This window comes from Ascidiella aspersa, chromosome 4 (genome assembly GCF_963924565.1).
Source record: "Ascidiella aspersa chromosome 4, kaAscAspe10.2, whole genome shotgun sequence".
NCBI lineage: Eukaryota > Metazoa > Chordata > Ascidiacea > Phlebobranchia > Ascidiidae > Ascidiella > Ascidiella aspersa.
This window is the reverse complement of record NC_139450.1, coordinates 11,320,475-11,339,513: the sequence shown is the minus strand read 5'-3', so window position 1 is coordinate 11,339,513 and position 19,039 is coordinate 11,320,475. Positions and strand designations below refer to the sequence as shown.

Here is a 19,039-nt window from a genome sequence, read left to right as displayed (position 1 = left end):
AATGTTTTTTTATATTTTACCATGCAACGAAGGCAATTTCAATAGATTCACTGTTGGTAAATCTGACATTTGTCTTAACAATATAATTTATGAGCATACAGAAGTGCCAAGGGCAGTTTATGTGCAGCTAAGCCAATCACGGACAAAATCACTTGGCACTACGGACATCACGATTTTTACTTGTATGACGCTATCTGCCTTGCATTACATGTCAGGAAATTCTACAACAGAATTAGGAAACAGTTAAAGGCCGTACGATTATGTTGAATCCAATAGGTCATAGCGGAACAGCCAAAGAGAAAGTTACAGTTGATAGGATAAAAAATACAGTATTTCGATACAAAAAAAGTTAATACAGAAAACAGCACCACCTTCGGTATGTTTTTTTCCCAAGAACCACTGATTTGGAAAACGCAGTTTAACTACAATCTTTAACAAAACAGTGTCCTTTTTATTCCATTAAATCTGGATCATCCGATGGCTCTTGTGGGAAACCGGGAAAAATGAAGAGCTTCTTCGTGAGAAGATCTATACTTTCAGCCATTTCCTTGCATCCATGAGTATCTGGATTGCTTGGCGTGTTTGAAGTTCGGTTGATGATGCCGCATTTAACCTGGCAGAAAGCATTTATAAGTAGCAAATTATAAGAACAGATCTGTGGTCTTAGCCTTTTATGAGGGGTACCCCTTCCGTCAGCTCTAGTTATTTAGCCCCCATTTCCTTTAGAAAAATACGCCTAAAGACGCAACAAAATCCACTATTCTTGTGGGCCTGCCATGGTTGAGAAGTTCTGCTCAAGGCTAATTCACAAAATTCATCTACTTTAATGATTAGTTTTTCAACGTTCTAAAAGTTTAGGTAGTTGCGAAATGACTTCCGAACAAAACCTAAATAGGAAACTTTGAAGAAATCAGATCAATAAAATTTCGCTATATACTTTACATCAGTGTTTCCTGTCAAGGTATTTTTATTGCAAGAGTGTTTTCAATACAACAAATCATAAAAAAATTATTTTACATAATCATACCTCAGTCAACATGTCAGCAACATGGGTATTTTTTGCTCTTCTCATAAAAACATTTGCAACAGCATTAATGAACCATGATCCACTGGTTGAATCGCGAAATGACAAGTTGCCTGTGTAGAAAAACAGCAGATATTTTAATTCGACTGTAGAGGTTCAAGCTTGTTGAAATTCATGATAAAATATTTAAATACGAACTCAGTTTTACTTAAACGATTTGATTTGAGTTTTATTTAAATGTAAATCGGTATAGGTTGTAATTAAATTAAAAAAAAAAACTTAACCTCACCACTTAATGTGGAGTATGTCACATGAATGTCTGACCGACTTGGTAGTTTTGGGCGATCTCCAATAGCATCTGTATCATCACCAGAGGGAGACAGGCGCTTAAGCGATTCTGTAACCATTACAGTTCAAATAAAACCATGTTAGCAATACGATAAAGTCAGACTTGGCTTTAATTAATAATAAATTTTACTTTAAAGTACGATACAATCATGGTTAAAGACAAAAGTGTAACTACCTTGCAGAATATGATCTGTTGCATCAGGAGCTCCCTGGTCAGCTTTAACTAGTATGAGAAACAATGCATGTTATTAAAATAGAATGCTCTTAGCGAGTAACAGTGTTTTGTTCTGTATTTGGTTATTACTATGTTGCCACGTAATAAGGATTGATTCTTTGCAATAAGCCAAAAATCCAAAAAGGATTCAGTTCAGAAATTTCTTTATAAAACCAATTTTTTTTTACAACTTAACTACAACGGACCTCCCCTGCAGAACTGAAACAAGAACAATTTAGGTTTCTTTTGTAGGTTTTTGCAATTGTGGTTGTCAAACAAATCTACAACAATCTCCGCTGACATAGGTTGACCATCAATTCCATAAAATATTGAAGCACCGCTCTCTATAAAACAATAGTGCCATGTGACTAACAATAAAACCATCATATGATATACAGGCTGATAGCAGTGCCACTATTAATGTGATTACTGATTTGTATAATTGTTATAAACTTCATAATCGAAAAAATATTCAAGCATTGAAAAGTCATGTGTAGTACCTGTTTGCGCACCATGGGTCATTATAATCACAACAGAAAAATCTGAGTTGATGTGATACCGCTGGCCTGCAAAGTTCCGGAGCAGTTTATCCATATTCTAAATGTAATGGTAAATAATTTAGACTTTATATTTATCATACATTAATACTAAAATAAATTATACAAAAAAATAGTGCAGTACCTCTGCGCTTTGGTTTTCACGGCAAATAACCTTGCAGCCAAGTTGTTCCCACAAATCTTTCATAATCTTGACATCTTGTTCTCCACCCTTTCTGTCATGTTGCGGACCCCATTTAAATCCTTGTGTGTTGCTCAAGATTAGGACATGACCCTTTGGGTTGTTTCGAATCGGGTAAATCTAATTCAGGCAAACAAATAACATTTACCATTTAGCAGGATATAACAAATAATTTATACAAGCATTGATAGCCATATTTTAAACCTTTAAAATAAAAACATACCCGATCATCAAAAATATGTTCATCGAATTTTGATTGATCAGCATCTTCCACATTCATGTCCCCTGTAAATGTGCATACATCCGCCACACTTGCCTCCATTCTTGTGTTTACTAGAAATATAATGGTTTATTTGGTGAAATATTGTATTTTGATGTATGCTGTTTATAGTGGGTTACTTTTTCAGAAAGAGTTTAAGTATTCCTTTAAGTGTTTTTTTTAGTAATTTGAAAATGCTTTGGTTACTTTTTCAAAGACAGTTTAAGTGGAAGCACAACGAAAAACCTACAATAGTGTGTTTTATTATTTTAAGTAATTGTTCAATTGGTATTTAGGCATTAAGAATGACCAAGAAATATTCAATATTTTCGGTTTTAAAGTTACTCTAAAGAAAATACAAAATTGTAAATTAGCAACAAACAAAAATAGTTGATTATACGAAAAACTGTTACTACCTGTGGTATGAGCTTTGGCTCCTGGTTGGGTTCCGCTGTTAGATTCGTTGTTTTGCACTGTACAACAAACAACAACATGTAAATAATCACATCCTAATGTTTTCTGGTTCAATGATAAATGAAGTCAAGTCATTTGGCCCAAAAGATTTAGGATATTACAGGTGGTATGTTCAGTAAATACTAACATTAAAAATAACCAAGCAAAATTTTGTTTGAAGAACTTTAAAGGCCTAAAAAACCTAGTACCACATGTTAAAACAAAACACAATATGTATGTAAGTATTTCACAAGCAATCAACGAATATAAATAAAAAAACAACAGCTACCTCTCTTGCTGTCAATACTAAAAGCAGATGAATCTTTTGCCATGTTTATGGTCATGTTTTGAACATGTACAGCAGGACCACCTGGTCGAACAATAAAATATTGTACAGAGCATTAAAACAGGTTTTGCATCTATGATACTTGTAAATGATATGTTTTACTCACCTTTAAATAGAGAACTTGAGACAGGCACAGTTCCGGCATCAACAACATCATTCAGCTGATCTAAGTACAAATGTCAACATTTAAAACATTTATATTTCAAAGGGTTTTGTAGCCCTATCAAATGTTTTTCTAAATATTTTGAAACGTCAATATTTTCATACAGAACTACTGAACTCAGCTATTAAATTTACATGGGTATAAACTGTGATCTATCCCTGCTGAAGTACTGTCCATTGATTACATGAAATTTATAATTGTCAGTGCTGTCCAGTTACCAAACTCAGTTGGCTTTATCAGGGTGTGGTGCAAGCAAGGCAAGGCTGAAGAAATTGAACCTGTGGTGTGGCTTGAACTCATGGCCATACCACTATTGGTATTGTCCCAACTGAGCTATGCAGGCTTATTGGAAGCTGGTTGAGAAACAACCATTCAGTAGGTCCAGATCAGTAGTTCACAACCTTTTTTCATGGCGACACAAAATTTAGTAAAATATTAAACTGGGTGAATCGTGCGTTTTAACTTTAACAAGTTAATTTATTTTGTTTAACCGCAGGGGGCACTATTGCGCAACTACAATAATAAATTGACCTAGTGGATGGTTAAAAGGTCCCACATGGTGAAAAGTATGTATTCAATATTTCAATGAACAATTGAAATGGAATTGTGGGTTTAATAATATTTTTCTTTGTTTTAGAGACTTTGTGCCTGAGAATTGACATGACAAAAGCTCATTAAATAATAGTGGCAAAGACTGATTAAAAGGAATAAAACAAAACTACCAGAAACATGACAAAATTGCACTCTCTTACAAAATGGCTCAATCCATATTTAACTGTCCTTTTAATCTGTGTGGTTTTAAAAATCAAAATATAATATGCCTGCTGAATGCAATATTAGGGGACATTTCTTGTTTTCTAGGAGAAACTTAATGATTTAAAGGCGTCCATTTAGAGCAGAGGTGGGCAAATATTTTCAGCAGCAGGTCGCATGACAAACTTAAAATGTTGTGGCGGGCCAGGTCAAAAATAAGATCTGAAATACATGCAATATGATGCCATACTCTGACGGTATTCAACAAATAAGCTAACAAATATTTATTATGTTTTGAGTTGTGCCAAAATGTGCATTTTTTGTCGAATTTAAACAAGCCCACAAAGCGCATAAAATTGCGACTATGTTTGTTTGAAATACAAACTTTAATTTGAATTTAGAGGGGGACGAAGCATTGAGCACAGACAAAAAATGTACATTGCTTGATATATTGGCGTTTATCAAGTTGTTGGCGCGTTGACCCAAAAGTTAAGATTAAAATACAATAAAATTTCATACAAAAAAACTAACAATGTTTTTTCTTCTATTTTAAGCTTCAAGTTAGAAATCTGTTACTTGCGCTACAACGGCCATATTGCAAAGACGATATAAATTGGGAGAAACACACAACATTGCATTAACTAAATTAGGTTGACAAAAAGTGAATTGGTATATTTAAAAGTTTAGAAAACGATAGGTATTTCGTTCATAATTTAAAGACGGAATACTTTTGACGCACAAAAAATATATAATTATTAAAGTTTGTTAAACTTGTGTTGGAGAGAGTGCCACAGTGCAGAGGACGCTATTTGTCTGTAAAGTTGTCAAAAAAACGCGTGGAACACACAAGAAAGACAGAAGAGATTTGCGCAAAGTGCGAAAAATAGTTCCGTTTTACTATTCAAAACAGGCTAAACATCGAATTTTGCGGGGTCTTGATTGATCTGTCCCCTCTTGACTGAATCAGTCAACTTGCCCTTGTTTTCGTTAGCCTATGTATTTTAAGGAAAATAAGCCGCAGGCCGGATCAAAGTGCTTGGCGGGGCGTATGTTGCCTAGGTATGATTTAGAGCAGGGGTCGGCAACCCTTGGCACGCGCGCCAATTGAGCCACGAAAGAGGATTTTGCATGGAACGCCAATTGATTTAACGCTCACGTTATATCACCTTAAGAAAGTGCAACCATTACATCATTACCACATCATTAACATTACTAATACATCACTAACACTAGCGCTAACTAAATGGTTGCACACATTGCCACTTCGTGTCACAAATAAGTGTCTTAACTGTGTTGTAATTAATATTATTTTTTGTGTGAGAACTTGTTGTTCACCAACGGTTCATATTACGTCACAATGCCCCAAATTTGGCGTAACGTTTACTATGTTAAAGCAGGGCATTCTAAATCAGTGGTTCTTAACTGCCAGTCTGCGTCAACTTTCCTGCCGGTCCGCCAAATATATTACAAACTTATACCTCAATTGCAAAAAGCAAGATGTTGAAGGCGGCTTGTCCATCAAATTTAGAACTTAGCCAGTTCCGTAATTTGCAGCATTGTGATATAACATAGAGTTAACAGTCTACTTTGGACTTCATCTTACGTCACAATGCTGCAAGTGTTGTGCCCAACTATTTAAAAGTAGGCTACAACTCGTTTAAATCCTAAACTTTAAGGTTGAGAACCACTGTTCTACATTAAAAGTAAGCACGTGTGTTTTTGTGCGACTGAGAAACAAAAACTAAACTGATAGTTAACACTTCTAGATATCGGCTTAAAATCATCAAAGTATATTTTAAAAAAGATACGGTAATTAGATGTCAGATCACAGCAGGGCTGCTGAGTCAGACTCGGGACTCGAGTAAGACCAGTTAAAACTACCCGAGTACGACGTGTGCGGCATGCGCAGTACCAAATTTCGAAACTGATAAGGCAAAGAGACGCCGGAGAGGGAGGGAAGCGCCCCTCCTGCCCTTTGCTAAGGGGGGGGGGGGGGGGGGGTACCCTTTTCATGAAAAATGATATATTGCTTTCACAACGTTAAATATTATGCGACGGAAATCATACAGCAGTGTTGTACACGCATTTTTTTTATAAGAAACTTGGCTCAAGCCAAGTACTAAAAGTTTCTTTTCAACTCTTTTTTATGGTTTAAGAGAACAATAGAACAAAAGAATCTATTGTTATTTTTGAGAAATCCGAGTACTCAGTTTCTTATAAAAAAAATGCGTGTAGCCAAGTGTTAAGCCAATCTAGAGGCGTGGCCACAAAAATTTTTCCGGGGGAAAATTTTTCCCCCGGACCTCCCAATATATCGGCTCGCTACGCTCGCCTGCGGCCTATGTTTCCCTTACCAAAAAAGTCGCTCCCCTTGCCCTGAAATTGCTCCGGCATCCTGGATAAGGCAGCAAACTGTAAATTTTAAGGTGGAATAGCATATGCTCATGGCATATTTTCCATGACCATAGAGTGGATTGCGGAATATCCACCTTAATTTAGTTACGTAAATTGGTGAAATACAGAGGCTGAGTCGGACTCGTGACGTGATGAAATCTGATATTCGGCCATAGTCGGATTGTTTTTAACCAACTCCGCAGCCCTGATTGCCAGTGCGAAAACAAACATAAAAAAATGTTTGGCATGCGAGTTGTTAATATTTTGACATTATTCATAAACTGGCACTCTGCGTACGAAAGGTTGCCGACCCCTTATTTAGAGTGTGGTATTATGACAGCTTTATGTTTAAAACTGTTACAGAAAAAAAGATAAAATAACATTATTTCATGAAAAAACTTTTTTACATGAAATTGCTATGACAGCCTGTGTAGTGTGTTCTAAAGATCAGGCATGACGGCATGTTGCTATTTTTTAGGTAAAATGTACTGTTTTTAATTGTTACATAACTGGTTCAGGTTGGCATATCAAACAAAAGGAAAAATAATTAATCAATAGAGTTAATTAGTGGCAAAGAACAAATTAACTAATCCAATCAGCAACACCCTTTTTTCCATAATCTCTATTTTTTTCTTACTGTTGCTTCTTGCGCTGCTTGTCGACCGTGAATCAACTTTCATTGGATTAGTTTGATCATCTTGCAACAATGCATCAATTTGAGTATCGCCAGGCCTAGCAAAGTTAGGATAACCTTCGCCAATGGTAGAATAACGAGTTGAAGCTTGCATCACACTGCCGTCAAAGTCTGTAAGGGCATTATTTAATGAGTTGATTATGCATAAAACCATTTGGGGCATGCCAGATGGCCCCAGTAGTATAGGTCTGGCCGTGTTCAGGTTTGGTTTTTGTATTCACCTGCTTGCCAATGCGAGTGCAATTTATTTCAGGCGAGTGCTCATTGACACCAACACCACCTTGTCTAGTGACAAAAGCAAACATTGGTTGTTGTCATTACATTTTTTGGTGGTCTTAATTTGTAACTTTATTGACTAAAGGCCAATAATTATGAGAATCGTTTACCATAAATGCTTGCACAAGTACGTCAACGAATTAACAAGCGTATCACACCTGGTTAAAGGTCCTAAACATTTAATAGTCACATAGACAATCAAGGCCAGCCAAAAGGAACTAAAAAAACAATTAAATAATTTAGTGGGACAAAATTTCGCTGACGGCATGCCAACAGTTTTGGCAAGTGTAATTTTGTCCAGGCGAGCGCTGATCCAAACAACACCAGCCAGACTGGCGCGAGTAAACTTTATTTCACTATCAATCCTGGGTGGTTGCGAAATAAATGTATATTAAACAAAAACTAGTAAATTAAACTCACTTCTTTGCATGTTTATTCCCATTCTTGCACTCCTACTGTAAATAAAATCAACAATATCATTTCTCCCCATGTCAGACATGTTTCCAAGGATAATATTTAGTTTTTCTGTGAAAAAAAGTTTTATATTAAATGCTCAGACTTATTCACAAGAAATGTTTATTACTATTTGCACCTACCTTCAATTTCATTTCTTCCCCATAAATTATGATCATCCAAATAAAAAAACAGCTCAGCAGCAGATTGAAAACTTGTACTAAACATAGATATTGTTTGGGTAGTGTGTAGATTAATTTAATGACAAAATTAATTGATTATGGACTTTTTATTAAAAATTTGTTTACCTGTAACTGCCCTACACTATTTAAAGTATATAATCATTTTATATAATGATAGTTACAGTTAAATAATTATGTTAGCATATTTTAAACCACTCAATTAGTGTGCAACTGACACAGTTTATTTTCCTTCAACCACAGGGGGGTGTTGATGCATGTGTTCCTTTTGCTCTGAAGGTTGGCATTGCATGACGTTAATTGACAGTTTCTGATTAGTTTTTTTTCCTATTTATGACATCATTGCCATCACTATTTTATGATGTCCTTAATTAGTAATGTCAGTTATAAAAAATATAGGAATTTTGTATATTAAAAATTCAGACCCCCTATTATTGGATTTCTGGATATGCCCCTAAATGTAACAAACAAATGTAACGTTTGCATTAACTAAGTTTCGCTTAGAAACTTGTCAGATTCTCACTGAAACACTGCACAAACTTATTGTATCCAATGTGATTAACACCTCTGGAAAAATGTTGTATGAACTAACACAACCCTTTAATTAAGCAGCTTTTGGGACGCTTTGTGTTAAATACCAAGATAATCGTTGTTTGGAAAAAAAGTGCCACACATCTTATGTTAAATGGACTAAATACGTAACATTAAAAGACAATCTTTCAAATATATAGTTGACCAATTTATCTAACATTGAATTGAGTATCATATCATAAAGTTATGTTTGTGCCACCTGCCAAAGTAATGGCTCATTGAGTAAATTTGGTACATTCATAAATACCTATGAAAACTGGAATTGAAAAATAAAGTATCTTATGTACTAACAAACATAAAGAATAACTGACAAACCTTCCAGTGACAAATGAATAAAGTCTCTTGATTGTTTCCAGGTTTGGAACAGTTAGCTTATCAGAAATTGCATTAAGCAATTGGCGGTATGCCATCATATGGCTAAATAAAAATAACAAATTATACAGTGAAGTAATCATGATTTTCAAACAAAATACAGTTGTAACTCTTTGTGTAATGTAATACATAACATATTTAATCCACTGTTACTGTTGTTGGTAAATTTAAAGCAAAATAACTTTTTAACTACATAGCCGAAATGAAAAACTAATTGTTATATTTTTTTTCCGAAATGAAAATATTGTTATATTGTTATTGTAAGATAAAACCACCTTGTTACTGCAACGGGTGCAGTGGGTGGTGGTGTGGCTTGTAAAGAAGGGCCAGGGGCTTCTTGCACAAATGCTCTGCCTTGTTGAGGGTATGTCGGTTGCTGCCCAGCTTGCTGTTGACCCGATTGTGGAACAGAAATGTTGGTACCTCTTTCAGGAAATACTAGATGACTTCTCGCAAGCTCACGAAGCGACTCTTTAGTGGCTCCGTATCCTGTGACAAAACATCGAGGTTTTATTAAAAAAACACAAACCAACATAACAAAATTGACAGAAACTAAAATTTATTAATTGAAGGCTGTTATAAACAGTCTTAACATCATCTGACACAAAAGCGAGAATCTTTCTTTTACTTTTTATTGTCTGTGGGAGATTCCTTACTTCCGAAAGTGTTTCAGCATAATTAAGGCAATGTTTTTTAACCAGGGTTGCTCAACGGTTCCTAGGGGTGCGGGGATGCTGACACAGAAAACGTATTACTGTAATTTATTTCTTTGGTCAGCTAGTTAAACTAACTCACATTTTAGTATTGTGTTACTGTGTTACCAGTTACTTAAAGTTTAAAATTAAATTACAATGGTTTTGGTATGCAAGCAATTCTAGAAAAGTTTTAGAATTGGTTGGTGATTTAAAAGTGGTGCAGCAGGCAAAAAGGTTAAGAACCAATGGATTAAGGTTCATTGCAAAAAGGAAGATCTTTTAATGCCCTTTCATCATATTTAAACAGCAAATCTACTATTAAAATTAACATAAACGTCTATTAACTAAACCCCGTAATCAAAATGTATTGTTAAGACAGCAACAAAGTAAATACCTACTTTCACACTAGATAGTTTTGAATTTAAATTCCTAGGAAAAAAAAGTAAAACTTTAAATAAACTGTTAAACCATTCATTTGCTCCCATCGTAGCAGCATTTGATACTTCTGTTCTTGTGCAGATCTATGATCATTTTCTATATCATCGATCACATTTTCTGGCAGCTTTAATTTCTGACGAACAAATCTATTCCAAGTATTGGTTTTGAATTTTCGAATCACATCATAGTAAACATCAGCCTTGCTTTCACCTGAAGACCCAAAAGCATAGTTTATAGAGGATACATTAAATATAATGCCTATATATACTTCCTATAACAATAAATTCTTGCAACTGGAATATTACAACATCAAAATTCAGTTTAGGCTAAAAACAAAGATAATAGAAAGAGGACATTTACCAGGACACCAAGTAGTTAAGTGCGATCTGAGCAAATAGCGTGTCGGTACTAGGGTTCCTCTCCGGGAATGTTTCGACGGAAAATTCCCGGGATTTCCCGCGAATCCTGGGATATTTTTTTATAATCCCGGGTATTCGGCAACTCAGCAAAACCCAAAAACTTGTCATTTTTGACTAATATAAAGAAAACAAATGTTACCAAACCTATTTAAGTCTAATGGTGAAAATAACGTTCGAAATAGATGTAAAAGGCAACATGCTTTATTGTTCAAATGCGCTTACCAGCGGAAAAAAAAATAATTAAATTTATTTTACAAATAAAAATGCACCCTGCATGCGCGTGTTTTCTAAATAAAAGCAAATAAGGGTGCAGCATTTAATACGAGAAGGTCTTGTAAGATTGCAGAAGCAATACTGCAGAACATAAATGAGCTTAATCAAATGTTTGGAGCTAATATAAAGTAATTTTAGACACCATAATGATGTAACTAGGACACAAAAATTTCGTCAAGATTCCCGGGAGTTTTCAATTTTCAATCCCGTTTCCTGGGAGTGTAGTAGGTACTTTCTGAGGGTATCTACTGGTTGACAAAGTAAATCAAATGGGTTACGGAATAATGTACGGAAATTATGCAAAACTTGGAAATTTCAAATTAATTGCTGCTATACCACCACCTAAACACCCAAACCCTAGCCTAAAGCAATGCATACTCATGGATGAGTGCATGCATAAAAATTGATCCGGGCAAAGAGCTACTTGCATGATGATATCCTCTTTAAGTGACAACGATTGCATTTATGGCAGGGGCGTACAACCTGCGGCCCACGGAACCAAAATATGTGGCCCGCAGTGTTCTTTGGTTTTTGGCCCACACCACAAAACATTCAAGTCACTGTTAAAATATTGAAACTTCCTTACTGTTCCTAAGTTTGGGTCACTTTACAGCATAAAAATGTAAGGTTTATTAGAATGACCACATATGAGGTGGGGAGCGATTTACCTAAAATTACCGCCAACAGTCATTTTGACCGTAAAGCTAATTCTAATTCCTCCACAATTAAAATCGCCTCAAACGATATCCTTTTGTTGTGCCATTGTTTTAATTTAAAACAACCGTGGAACAATCGCTGCAGTAGCTGGTTAGCCTGCTAGATTATTCATAATTTTGAGTCGAAAATCAAAATTCGATGGTTGACAAAAGAGGAAGCGAACGTAATTCTAAAGTAATGTGACCTGTTAACAAAATGAAACTACAAAATGCTGTTGCGGAAAGTGTACAAGTTGTGTAAAAGTTGACTGTGCGGATTGTACTGTTGCAATTTTTTAGTTTTGAGCTACGGTCCATGTAACAAAAGCATGTTTAAAAAAGGTCGTTTGATGTTTTTTGCCTACTTGAATTTTAATTGTTAATGAATTTCAATGTTCACGTGAGTTGTAAAAAAAGCAAGAAACAAAACAGGAAACAAATTCTCTCTGCGCAGCTAAAAAGTAGTTTTTTTCCCACAATCATCTCAATCTAAATTAGTTTCCGCAGCTGAGAAAATTTGTTACTTCAAAGATTGCATTATTCGGTTCAACGTACGTGTGTGAACAATTTTTTTTTCTAAACTGGGGTTCATGGGATCCCCTCATCGCTCAGAACTGACTAATGTACACCTGGAGAATGTACTTTGGGTTGCCAAAACTTCAAATAAACCTGGATAGCACCCCATCCGTCAGAAATCAGTGCAGTTCTAAGCAAAAAGGTCTACGACAATCAGTGCATTCAAAGGAAGTCCGACTTTTAGACTTTGAGGTCGTGGACAATGCACTAATTTGCATTAAGAAATGTGCATAAGAAGATTAAGTTTAACAATACTTGACCCAACCAAACCCAAACGCTAACCAGCACCCTAACCCAAATAATGTGCGATAATTTAATAATTATAACGCTTCAGGCCCCAATACCTCAATTTGTGACGTAATAATCTTAAATACAATGGACGAGAAACTATATTATGCCCATCCGAGTATGGGCTTTTTTCCCCAGCATTTAAAGAATTATTAAAATAACGCACATTATTTGGGTTAGGATTCGGGTTAGCGTTAGGGTTTAGGTGGGTCAAGTGTTATTAATCCTATCTCATACTTTTTGTTATCTTTTCTGAACTTTTAATGAATATTTTCAATTTATCTACGCCGGGAGTTTACCTAAAGGTCCAAATCAGTGCATTGCCAGGACCTCAAGGTCTAAAAGTCTAGACTTTTCTGCCATTGGATGCCCTGATTGTCGTAGACCTTTTTGCTTAGAAATGCACTGATTTCTAACGGGTCGGGTGTGGATAGTGTGGTTGGGAAAGCAAGTCAGCTTTAAGCTCACATTAAAGTGATTTATACCATATTTTCCGTTGATTCGCAATAAACTAAAAACGAAACATTTTCTTTTTTTGGTAGTCCTTAAAACGGGTAGTCGACGAGATATGCAAGTGGCCCGTGGTCTAATCCAAATACACACATATTTGGCCCTGCAGTTTAAAAAGGTTGCACACCCCTGATTTATGGTATTCTTTGCAGAGTTCTTTGGTGTGCATCATAATTTTTTTTGGTGGGTGGATATATAATTATGGTTCTCTACATAACTGAGGTTCGGAATTATACCAAAACTCAACCTTTTTCATACTTTCAAAACAGGCTTGACAATGCAGGAAAACATTTTTTTTTATTTGTATGTTTTTATTGTGAAGAAACGTAACAGAACAGCAGGTCATGTTTAGACCTAATTATTGTTTAAGTTGTTATATTAATAATAAAAATTGTTTGTTTTAGGGGTATGTGCTAATTAAAATACAAATAACAAAACAAACCGTACCGCCTCCAACTTCGGGCATCGTGTGATTCCAGAAGCAACTTTATACAATATATGAAATAGACGATTTTCTTTTAACGGTTTAACTAGTGTAAATGTTTTGCCTGACTTGTATTTGATTGCTTTTCTTACAAGTCGGAAGATCTTTTTAAACTTTTTCTCTTCCCCAATGTAGTTCCTCTTTTTCTGTTGCAATTCTTCGGTTCTTACTATAACGCACCAATTCGTTGCTACAATAGCATCGATTATAACAAAACTTAGCCGCAAATAACAGATTTATGAAAATTACGTCAAATATAGAAGTCGTTTTTATGGCGTTAAAAAAACATGCAATAAATTGACTTTTTGATTATTAATAAAATAAATGCTTGTATTGTAAGCATAAAAGATGGTGCATAATGTGTGATTAATAAACAAATTTACACCTAACGGCTTTTCACCAAATATACACATTACACAAACTTATACAGTAATAAAAAACTATCACGAAAGTTCAACTGGGATTTTATTGACATCTGCAAACCCGAAACCAGCGCAATAGAATGTAGCAAGGAAATCCGTTTCCTCGCGCACAAAAAAGTACAAATAGAAATAGGTTGACGATTATTATCAGCATTCCAGCTCGAAGTCGTAGTATGCTTGGTCGAATTCGTGAACACGCACGAAACCATCCTCACCGCCACTAGAGTAACTGAAACAAAAACAATAGTATTCTGATGCAGAAGAAAACAGACCAAAACAAGAGGCAGGAAGTGGAGATTTTGGTGTCATTGTTAAACACGTGGTGTTTTACTTTGAAGTGGTCACATATTTTTTAGCGTTTGTTTACCATAAAATGTTGTGCATGGCTTTATTTGTTTGATAGATTTTTTGATGCAATCCAGCAAAGAGCAAGGCAAAATAAATATTTTACAAACCTTTTTCCATTCGGATGAAAAGCAAGACTGTTAATAGGACCGAAATGGCCTTTAACCCTTCCAAATTCCTCTTCAAACACCAAGTGGAAGAAGCGCGCATCAAACTTACCAACTTTACTGCTGGTGGTTGTTACTTCCATAGCCTCTTGACCACCGCCCAAGACAACCTTATATAAGTGAAAGGCACAAATCACAGTCAATATATCACAATATAGATTTATATAAAATTTTGTACATATAACCTTCATCTGAAGATAGGTTTTATAAGAAACACCACAGAAGGTTCATTTTGTTATATATTACAGAATCAAATAAACTCAACACAAGTCAACTAGTATTCTAATAATTATTATTTTTACACAGGTTATTTACCCAGGCACTTAGCAAACACAAAATTAACTATATAAACATTCATTTGCAAAATGACACTGTAAACTTAAGACTATACAATTCTATACACTCACATGGTCCTTGATTGGCGACAATGCAGCGGAGTTAACAGGTCGGTCAGTTTTGTACGTTTTCATTATATTTAACGATGCTGCCTCAAATAGTTTGGCAGTCTTGTCTTTACTGGCTGTGATAAGTGTCATCTGATCTTGACTCAACTGCATGTCTTTGATCAATGCTGTGTGTTCTTTTACACTATGCAGAAGCTCACCAGTCTAAAAGATTATAAAAAACGAGATTGTTTTGTGCAAAACAAAAAATTTTCTTTAAGTTATGTTTACTTAAATGGCGATAACAAAACATTCTCAAACGTTTTGACTAAAGCCCCCCATTAATTTTTAAAACAAGAATATATTATATATATTAGTCAAAGAATATATAGATATTGCAATGAGCACTTTAAACTTTGTTACAGACCCCCAAAGGTGCAACTGGCCATGCAAGATAGGTGACCAAATGTAGCTTGCTTGTGTATTTATTGTGGCCTGCATAAACTTTTTTGGTACAAAAAACATAACTAATGTCATAAAAAGCTGCAAAGGCATACAAAACTTACACACTTAGTAAAGTTTATCATAGAGTATTTTGTTTTACATTTGTACCCAAATTGCTGTGTAATGTGGCCAGTAGTACCATGTAAGGCCCCCATGAGTTTAAGGTATTTTTAAAACAATAATTCTAACTTATTGACAATCGTATTATTTATCTGAAAATACAATGAAATACCTTCAAATCCCAGTGTGCTAAGGTACCATCATCATGTCCTGTAATAAGGTATTCATTGAGTGCTCCCCATAATGAACACATTGGTTTGGACATTTCTTTGGTGTCAACCTCCCAGCTTATAACAGGTTCTGCATCACCTGCTAATAAATGATACACTTTTTTAGCTTGATGTTACACTGTTACAGTATATCTTAACAAGTTATACCTTGCACAACTTGCAGGCAACACTAGAGTTTTTATTATTCTTTTCTGTCTTAAATATTGAGTCCAGGTGTCAAGAATTTTACAGATTCGTTCGCAAAATAAGTAATATGGCATATAAAATAAATAAGTGAATCTACAGCGATACCAATTATTACCAACAAGGTGTTCTATATAATTAGCGATGTTTTCCCACTAAAATGAAGAACTGGTGTACAAATAGGTAAAGAAGCCCTGGCCTAAATTCTCTCATCATAAAATATTGCTTAGAAAATAATTTTTTTCAACCACATAAAGAGAAAAAGTCATTAGAAAATTATAGTAGGGTTGGGCATTTGACCTGCCAAATAAAATCTGGTCAATTGACCGGTCAAATATTCGTCAAATCGGTCAAATACTATACTATTATAATGCAATTAAAGTTAAAAATAAACCTTGATTTTAACTTTAAATAATATGAACGTTTTGGCTCCAGTACAATGGTTTTTAAAACAAAAACAATTATTTTTTGACTAACAATAAGAATTTTTGCAAAACCATGCCCATCTTGCAAGCAATCCTATAGCAGTATTGCAGTAATTTTTACCATTACTACAACCACCAAGTTAAGCCAACAAGTTAATTACCGAAAATTACAACAAGTAAATGCATCAGTAAAATAATATTTTTACCCCTCATCACAATTTTTGTCACTCAGAATTTTCAAATCATCACCAGGGTCCACTGGAGACAAGGGATTTGGTTCTACTAAATTTCTAAGTAGCCTCAGATTGTGGTATACGCCAACTAGTGTTTCCTTTTATGACAAACATGATTCATCATGTACATGCATTTATTCTAAACAAAATAAATCTACTTTGCTATTACAAACACTTTGTTATTACCACAGAACGTGTGTTTGCATCAGGTAAACCCTACCATTTCATATTTGAATTCTTTAAAAAAGTTACAATCAAGATTATTAAAAACTCACTTCACAAAACAACCCTTAAAAAAATTACAACATTTGAATCCAATATGAGTATTTGAACCGTTAAACAAAGTGCGGCCAATTGACCGTATTTGACCGGTCAATTGACAGGCTTGCCAACCCTAAATTATAGTGTTACATTCACCAATACCAAACCATAGAAGTTACCTGGTTCCCTGACATCAAAAATGCACACTTTGGGTTCATGCTTCATCTGTCGATCAGTGGTAAAGTTTATCAGGTTGCCACAGTAGCTGAAATTGCAACTTCTTGCTGAAGACTTTGTGTCATAAGTGTTGAGGCAAACACCTGTAAAATTGTTTACATAATAATTTCAATTCTATGCATGACATATCATCCAATATTGGATTTATACAACAATGACAAATCCTGCCTTCATAATTCGATTTACTTGTCAAAATTAACCTTTTTAAAACAATAACTTATCTTCTTGAAACAAGTGAGTGTAATATGGAAAAAGAGTTTTGGAATTAAAGGCAGTTGTAAACAAAAACTAATAAACATTGTTAAAAAAAAAAAAAAAAAAAAATCACAAAGTTCACGAAGGGAATTTTTTTCTAATAAACCGGAACTGTCAGTGAAACTTAAGACTATCTGGGTACCTTGGAATAGCAATAGTTCTTTTTTAAACGTGACTGTGTGTCCCAACCAGTAACAAGAATGTTTTAAAGACCAATTGGGTATTGTATTACCCTACTTGGTTGTCAGGGTTAAATAAAGAGGGTTGCATAATTCCTCAATCATATCTATTTTTTTCATAAAATAGATAAAAAAACAGGGGTACCAACTGGGGTGCTGTCTCTATCACACAATAGTCTTAAGAGATATTTTAAATTCTTTTGGATTCCAATTTTTGCTCCATTGGTGGTATTGCTCATACAATTTTTTTATGTAAGATTAAAGTGGAACAAATACAGAATTTGCTACCTTGTGTACAGTATATGTGTACTATTTCAAATTAATATATTGTGACATCCTAATCAACTTCTTAGCGAAAATGCAAGTAAAGGTGCGGTGAACTATTTATGTTTTATGACGGGTGCTGTAAGCCCCAAAAGGTTCGGAACTACTGCACTGGAACAAGAAAAAAAAACACATAAATCACGAAAAATCTGGAAATAACTTTTTGTTGATTCTATCTGTTGAACAAAGTTTTTTGCCAGTGTGGGCTCTTTAGTTTTACTAAAAAATAACCTGTTTCACAATCCCATAGTTTACAGGTTAGATCAGCAGCTGCAGTCAACACTTTAGTGGTATCCCAGTTGACATCAATGCCCCATACAGTACCACGGTGACCCTCATATGTTCCAAGTCTAAAAAAATCAGTAAATAGTTACTGGTTAGTAATCCCCAACTTTGTCCGTATCCATTTCTGTTAAATGCATATCCCGAAATAAAAAATACAGTAGTAACAAAAACAGTTGTGTTTTCGAAGAAACACACACAGATTTAGTAGGTGAAGCAATAAACATTAAACGATGTACTATAAATTGCAATGAAAAAAAATAAGAAAAATAATAATTAGCAAATTTTTACTATGAATAATAATAAACATTGTTCTGCGGATTTTAAAACACTTAGGTGGTAATTTAGGGTGGGACACTACATAAACAAATCACACCATAAAAATATGTTTGCAAAATCATGGAAATAAAATTATGTATCCTTTTACAGATCTTGTAGATACAATATATAAGTGAAAAAAAATGTTTACATTACAGTTTTGAATAATTGGGTCTAAGTAGTACTAAAACTATATATATAAAGAGTTAATTAAAAGTTATTTAATCACAAGACAAAAACAACTATAGCGTCTCTGGCTTACCGTTCTCCATTTATTGTGTACCAAACATTTGGTTTAGCATCTTTGGCAACAGAAAACAACAAGTCTCCCTCACGGTTATACTTGATTTGTGTTATGGCACGCTCATGCCCTTGCAACATTAAAGGCCTCTGAAAATATTTTTTGGTATTTTAGGTAAGTAATCAATAACAGGCTACAGCTACTGCAGTAATACACCTACCATATATCCGTTTTTTTTTTTCTTGAGAATTTAAATATTAATGGATTTTAAACTTCTTAAGAAATAAATTGCAAGAGGACCACTTTTAAAAACTATAAAAGCCTATCAATATAT

General features: G+C 34.6%; 2 protein-coding genes across 3 annotated transcripts; both read right to left on the bottom strand.

The window, feature by feature from the left end:
- Positions 1–364: 364 nt before the first annotated feature.
- Positions 365–13,780, bottom strand: LOC146147823 (uncharacterized). Its single transcript, XM_083386523.1, has 18 exons — positions 13,620–13,780; positions 10,442–10,621; positions 9,554–9,767; positions 9,222–9,323; positions 8,259–8,335; positions 8,083–8,187; positions 7,330–7,497; positions 3,489–3,548; positions 3,326–3,406; positions 3,000–3,056; positions 2,548–2,657; positions 2,268–2,444; positions 2,087–2,183; positions 1,793–1,930; positions 1,548–1,595; positions 1,314–1,421; positions 1,028–1,137; positions 365–613 (listed from the first exon to the last, which is right to left on the bottom strand). The coding sequence occupies exons 1-18, from the start codon at positions 13,636–13,638 to the stop codon at positions 452–454; spliced, it is 2,013 nt and encodes a 670-aa protein (XP_083242649.1). The 5' UTR covers positions 13,639–13,780; the 3' UTR covers positions 365–451.
- Positions 13,781–14,119: 339 nt separating this feature from the next.
- On the bottom strand, positions 14,120–19,039 carry LOC146147822 (eukaryotic translation initiation factor 3 subunit I-like). Of its 2 annotated transcripts, none has more exons than XM_083386979.1 (8): positions 18,926–19,039; positions 18,727–18,854; positions 18,096–18,214; positions 17,049–17,189; positions 15,710–15,849; positions 14,998–15,198; positions 14,534–14,700; positions 14,120–14,307 (listed from the first exon to the last, which is right to left on the bottom strand). In XM_083386979.1, exons 1-8 carry the CDS (start codon positions 18,926–18,928, stop codon positions 14,226–14,228), a joined length of 981 nt encoding a protein of 326 aa, XP_083243105.1. In that variant the 5' UTR covers positions 18,929–19,039; the 3' UTR covers positions 14,120–14,225. The 2 variants fall into 2 exon arrangements, with proteins under 2 accessions (XP_083243105.1, XP_083243106.1); XM_083386980.1 differs by having other exon boundaries at positions 15,710–15,846.

Coding starts and splice junctions, on each gene's coding strand:
- LOC146147823 (XM_083386523.1), bottom strand. Junction 7,498..8,082: donor GGGAATAAACATGCAAAGAA/GTGAGTTTAATT, acceptor ATGCCCTTACAG/ACTTTGACGGCAGTGTGATG. Junction 3,407..3,488: donor CTCAAGTTCTCTATTTAAAG/GTGAGTAAAACA, acceptor TTGTTCGACCAG/GTGGTCCTGCTGTACATGTT.
- LOC146147822 (XM_083386979.1), bottom strand. Junction 15,850..17,048: donor TTTTGATGTCAGGGAACCAG/GTAACTTCTATG, acceptor ATCATTTATTAG/CAGGTGATGCAGAACCTGTT. Junction 14,701..14,997: donor TGTCGCCAATCAAGGACCAT/GTGAGTGTATAG, acceptor CACTTATATAAG/GTTGTCTTGGGCGGTGGTCA.